Source organism: Pezoporus wallicus, unplaced genomic scaffold, assembly GCF_028554395.1.
Source record: "Pezoporus wallicus isolate ANWC-B61680 ecotype Strahan unplaced genomic scaffold, APGP_CSIRO_Pwel_v1 contig_6155, whole genome shotgun sequence".
NCBI classification, from domain to species: domain Eukaryota; kingdom Metazoa; phylum Chordata; class Aves; order Psittaciformes; family Psittacidae; genus Pezoporus; species Pezoporus wallicus.
Window position 1 is genome coordinate 12682 of NW_026637610.1, and position 6066 is coordinate 18747.

Here is a 6066-nt window from a genome sequence, read left to right on the forward strand (position 1 = left end):
TGGCATTGGATAAAATATTTAGTAGCACCAGTGGAAAGCAGCTTGCTCACAATTTCGGTGCAGATAGCTAATGTGGAGGTCTCTGATCATTTTCAGCCAGGAGCCATCCTGAAGTGGGAAACCAAATGCAGCGTGCTGTGTTGTAGGTCTCCTCTGAGGCTAACATTTGGTCAGCTGGGTGGTGTTAGTGTTACGGTTCACTGGGGTAATTTAACTGAGCAAGCAAGATTGCTTACTTGAAATTGCCTGCTGTGCCGTGGAAATGGCCAGTGGCTGCTCCTCACCACCCTGCCTGGTGGAGCAGCTCGGAGGCTGCTTGCTGTATGGCTCCGCATTTCAGACCCATCCCTTCGTGAAGGCAGCTTCCGTCTAAAACCCCTCTCTGGTTTTGCCTTTCAGATTGTCTAATTCTACTGCTAACCAGCAATACTGCCTGCAATGGAGAGCACAGAGACAGGAGAAGAGGAAATGTTGCGCTATGAGGAAACAGATGATGATGATGTCAGGTGAGTCCTGTCTCACAATCTGGAACAGACAGTATTTGGTATTCAGGAGACCTTCCAGGTTAAGGGGTGATCTTTCTCCTCATCTGAAAAGAGGTGGGGGACTCCAACAGCTGATTAATCAAATATATATGTGCAGTAAATCTGTTTAATCAAAGTATACCAGCAGGGATGGGAAGGAGTAATCTGGCTAAAGCTGGCAGCAACCAGTTGAGTCTCTACTATCACTTGCCCTTCAGAAATTATTTGACCATTTGGCATTTGTGTTTGTGTCCTGCTGGCCAAGGCGAGCCAGTTTTCCATGGTTTGCTGGGCAGACTCGTGATGGCAGCTTCTTGGTTTGAAAGATGACCCTAGAGGTGAACTATGCTCCAGCCAGCTGCCTGTCTTTGCCTTTGCAGAATGCCCACTGGTTTAGGCAAGACTGTTGTCTTGGAGGTTAGTTTAAATAGCAAATGCACACACATGCTCGGAAAGTTGAGGCTTCAGACTTGGGAAGAGTGAGCAGGGTGCTTCCCAGAATACCTAGATATTCTGTGCTAGTTGACTTCTCTTTGACTTGAGACAGTTTCTTTCATGCTGCCTGGCTGCATGGCCACTGGTGTGTCTGGAGTGTCTCTTGCAGCTATCTGTAGCAGACTAGTCAGAAAACCCGTAAAGTGCAATTTGGTGTTATTTTGAGCGCATTTGTTAACTCTGTACCAAACTCCAGGTAGGTGTAGTGGCTATAGCCTAAAATCATAGATTTTACTTATTCTTTTTAGTAGCTGACTTGTGGAAACCTGCAAAACCAGTAAAATTCCAGATAAGTACACTTTTTCAGGGTGTTCTTTCCCTGTTTTTCTGTTCAGCTCTCATCTTCTCTTACATGAGCCTTTCTCCTTCTACAGAGTGACCATGAAGGGTAATCAGTAAGGCTTCTGTGCCTTTTAGCCTTCCCTGGTGGTTGCTCCTAGTATGCTCAAGGCCTCCTTTTGAAGTATTGATGCTTCTCATTCATGGATGAGAAGCAAAAGTAAGGTGCAGGGGTCAGAGGATGCTTGTCAATTGCTGAAGCATGTTTGTGGTGAGCCCCTGGTGGGCCCAGCACTTCTGGAATGGCAAGTCTGGTTGGCACATGGGTGCCTGCATCTGTAGAAGGAACCTCTGGTTGTTGCCACCCTCCTGGTTCTGCCTTGTTCCAGAAATCCCAAGTTGTACCTTCTCCAAATTGGGCTGGAGGTGGCAGTGAGTGGGGCATCCCTCCAAACACAGGAGGAACAAACTCATTCCTGTGGGTGTAAGTGGGGTAAAAGGCGCTCTCCCTGTTTGCCTGCAGTCCCACTGACCTTTCAGAGCTGCTGAAGGAGGGGACTAAGGAATCCCATGACCATGCGGAGAACACCCAGTTTGTCAAAGACTTTCTGAAAGGACGGATCAAGGAGGAGCTCTTCAAGGTGAGTGTTGCTCTGCTCCCGTGGCAGAGCAGCTCTTTGATGTGTCCAGTGACTGATGCAGACTCAGGCAGGGCCCTGCAGCCCTGTGTGCAAGGGGTGGCGAGGAATCCAGTTTCTAGGTGGCATAGTCAAAACCGTAGGAGGGCACTTGTCCAGGACTTCTGCCTGGTGTATCCTATGGCTGGGGTAGGGGGATGAGGAGCAATCTGGTCCAGCACAAGTTTGATTAGGTGGAAGTGCTAGGCTGCTGGCCATGCATCTGCTGGCCACAAGGGCAGGTGTGGCTGCAGCGCTTCATTCCATCCTCTGAAGACTAAGCTGTTTTCCATAGACTTCCAGTTGGATTGCTCTATCTTCTGTACAGAAGAGATGGTGTTTTGGGTCCGATCCTGAAGATTTTGGCATTTACAGTAGTCTCCTGTAACACAAAGCTGTTGGTGCTAGTTGTACCTTTTGTCCCTGTGCCTTGCTCTCAAGGTAACAGGAGGAACCCCCCCAGAGCACAGAGCTGGCAACATGAGGCTAATTCTTTGTGCTCTGAAGGCATCGTTATGATCAGGGGTCTGGAGCACCTCCCGTATGAAGATAGTCTGAGAAAGCTGGGGCTGTTCAGCCTAGAGAAGAGAAGGCTGCAAGGAGACCTCATAGCAGCTTTCCAGTATCTGAAGGGGGGCTATAGGGATGCTGGGGAGAGACTCTTTATTAAGGACTGTAGTGACAGGACAAGGGGTAATGGGTTCAAACTTAAACAGGGGAAGTTTAGATTGGATATAAGGAAGAAATTCTTTACTGTAAGGGTGGTGAGGCACTGGAATGGGCTGCCCAGAGAAGTTGTGAATGCTCCATTTCTGGCGGTGTTCAAGTCCAGGTTGGACAGAGGCTTGGGTGGCATGGTTTAGTGTGAGGTGTCCCTGCCCATGGCAGGGGGGTTGGAACTGGATGATCTTAAGGTCCTTTCCAACCCTAACTATTCTGTGATTCTATGATTCTGTGAATGTAGCTAGAGAAGAACCTGTCATCCTTCAAACGATCTGTGCCTCGCACATCTCCAGGCTGGTTTTGTGTCAAGCCTGGGAGTTTCCTCCTTGTTTACCCCAGGACTGTGCAGACGGGGGCAGCCAGAAGGTGTAATATGCTGATGTAGTGAATGGCTTCTCACACTGTGTTTTGTCTGTAGCTGGCCACTGTGGCACTTTACTTCACGTACTCTGCTCTGGAAGAGGAAATGGATCGCAATGAGGACAACCCGGTCTTTGCTCCTCTGTACTTCCCCCTAGAGCTTCACCGGAAAGAAGCGTTGATCAAAGACCTGCAATATTTCTATGGAGAAGACTGGAAAGAGAAGATCCAGTGTTCAGAGGCAACTCAGCTATATGTGGACAGAATCCATCATGTGGGACAGAATGAGCCAGAGTTGCTAGTGGCTCATGCTTACACACGTTATATGGGGGACCTCTCGGGTGGCCAAGTGCTGAAGAAGGTAGCCCAGAGAGCCCTCAAGTTGCCCAGTACTGAGGAAGGGATCCAGTTCTATGTGTTTGGTAACATCTCCAATGTGCAGCAGTTCAAGCAGCTCTACAGGGCAAGGATGAACGCTTTGGACTTCGACAAGAACACCAAAGAAAGGATTGTGGAAGAAGCCAACAGAGCCTTCAGATTTAACATGCAGGTATGAAATCCCTTGAGCCCCTCTGTGCTGCTGTTTTTGAGTCTGGACCAGCTCTTGGGTCCAGATTGAGTCAGCCTGCTCACCCAGGCAGTGGTTTGGGTCTGAGGCCACCAGAGCCCCTCCTTCCCTGGGGGCTGGGGTTCTAGTTTAAATAGCTCTTCTGCTAGCTTCTGGAGACATGGCTGATGGTGGGCAGGAATTCCTCCCATGCTCCAACATCACTGCTGAGCCTTTTATTAGGGCAAAATTGAGATGACTTCACTGCAAGATTTTCCGTGGGCTGTTAGCTCTGAAACCAGGGGAGAGCAGATCTCTCGCTCTGAGACATCCCCAACCAGTTTGAGCTTGTTACGTACGCTGGTTACAATTAATCTCCTGTCTCAAGTCTTGACACTCTGCCCAGTGGACAGAAATGTCTGTAGCCTCTTGTCCTCCTCATAGTATTTGCCTTTCATAAACCCTGACTGAGCTGCCATTTGCTCCAGGAGGATGAATATAGTCTTAGATACTGGATGGAAGCTTTCATCTGTGCCGGTAGCAGGTCACTGTGGTCTAAGCTGGCCAGAAATGTGGCTCCTTTGTCAGGATCCTTAGGGAAGCCCTTTGCAGCAGAGCTGGAGGGGCTGCCTGAACCCTGCATGACCAGAAGCAGTCCTCTCAGGGAGGGTCTGCAGCAGGGAGTGCATTGCCTGTACTCCCACCCGCAGCAGGCTGGGCAGTGAGCAGTGGGGCCGCGCTGCATCTGTCTCACTCCTGGGTCTGCCTGATGCTCTTGAAGGGGCTGTGCCCTCTCAGAGCTATAGCACGTGCCAGGTGTCACCACAGACAGTGCCCGCCAAGACACTCCAAAGTGAGAAGCATGTGCTGCCTCTTGGGGAAGGAGGCAGGAGAGGCTCTTGCCTCTTCTCCAGGTTGTTCCAGGGACTGGGTGAAAGCCACCTCCCTCTGCCCACTTCATGTACATGCTGTGGCCACTTGCAGGTGTTTGATGAACTGGACAAGATTGGCAAGTCACTGGCAGAAGCCCAAGATGGAGGCCTTCCAGTCCACGATGGAAAAGGAGACCTGCGCAAATGCCCTTACTATGCAGACAAGCTCGGTAGGTTGTGGATGACGACACAGCTGCCACATGCGTGTGGCGTGAGACCTGCAGCACTAACGGCACGTTCTGTGTTCCAGCAGGTAACGCAGGACCCATCTGTCCCTACCATGGCGCCATGGCCCTGGCAAAGCAGCCCCTGGTGCAGCTGATGCTGGCCGCCTGTGTCGCGGTGCTGGCAGGAGCTGCAGCCTGGTACATGATGTGATGGGAGTAGTGGTCTGTGGCTCTGGTTGTGGGAAGGGGAGAGACACACCATGTCCTTTTCCAGCTGTTCCCTTGCCAGTGCTGTTGACTGCATGGTGGAAGTAAGAAAATAAACAGGAATCTTGTGGGACTGTTAAAGACTCTTTGCACACCGATAATGCAAGCACTGTAATGTAATGTCTTAGCTGACTAGTGTACAGGACTGATGGTGTGAGGATTCCCCTGCAGCACTTCCCTGCCCAAGCTGGGGCAGCTTTTAAGGCTGGAGCTGTCTTCTGCTGTACTGGCAAAGGCTTCACTCACTTGGATTTCCATCTCTTTCCTGGGAGCAGCTGCTGGATGGAGTTTCCTGCTGTGGGCTGCAACCTTTGTCAGCCTTCTCAGTGAAGAGCACGAGGTATCCTACCCTGAGGGAAACTGAAGTGTTGATTGTGTGCTATTAGCTCAAATGCCTATTTGTTTGTGTCACAGGGATCCAGTTAACTGGAGTTAACTTCAGGGAGGAAGGTCCATGGGGGACAGGACCATTGGGGATGGGGGTGAGGGATGTCTGTTGTGCTGCAGTGGAGTTGGGTTGTTTTTTTTCTGAAGCCTTGACTAGAATAAAAAGGTGCAATGCTGTAGCTGGGGTAAGGCCAAAGCACGTCCCTGGGCCAATGAGTGACCACCATGAGGTGCAGGGCTGGGGTGGGATGTGGAAGGCTGGGGGGGGGGGGGAGGTCAATGGGAGAAGCAGAGTGGGGACAGCCCCTGGTGCTGTTGTACTCACCTCTGACTCCTGCAGATGCTTCTGCCCTTACACCTGGCTCTGTCCCTGCTGCCTCTCCTGGAAGAAAGGGAATCCCCAGCTCTGCTGAGGACAAGAACCAGGGCAGAAAGGCCCCTGGGCTGGGTGAGGGGACACCCTTCTGCCTTCCTCCATCCCAGTGTCAGGGGCTTTTCTCCTTTTCAGCTGAGTGTCTGGGCACAAATAGAGGGCAGAGGTGGGGTGACCCCAACTGCAGCTGACAGCTGTGACCCCCGGAGCCTCTGCCGCTGGGGCTGTTCTTCCTCTAGTGCTTGGTACTGCTGTGCCCAGTCATGCCATGCCATCCTTCCTTATCCTCAGCTTCCCTTGGGAACAGATCTGCTGTAGATTTGGAGCAGGGGAGA

General features: G+C 51.2%; 1 protein-coding gene across 1 annotated transcript; it reads left to right on the top strand.

Moving 5' to 3' along the window:
- The first annotated feature begins 422 nt into the window (after positions 1 to 422).
- Positions 423 to 5052, top strand: HMOX2 (heme oxygenase 2). The gene is made up of 5 exons (XM_057406532.1): positions 423 to 506; positions 1822 to 1939; positions 3117 to 3608; positions 4590 to 4707; positions 4788 to 5052. Exons 1-5 carry the CDS (start codon positions 439 to 441, stop codon positions 4913 to 4915), a joined length of 924 nt encoding a protein of 307 aa, XP_057262515.1. The 5' UTR covers positions 423 to 438; the 3' UTR covers positions 4916 to 5052.
- The last annotated feature ends 1014 nt before the right edge of the window (positions 5053 to 6066 follow it).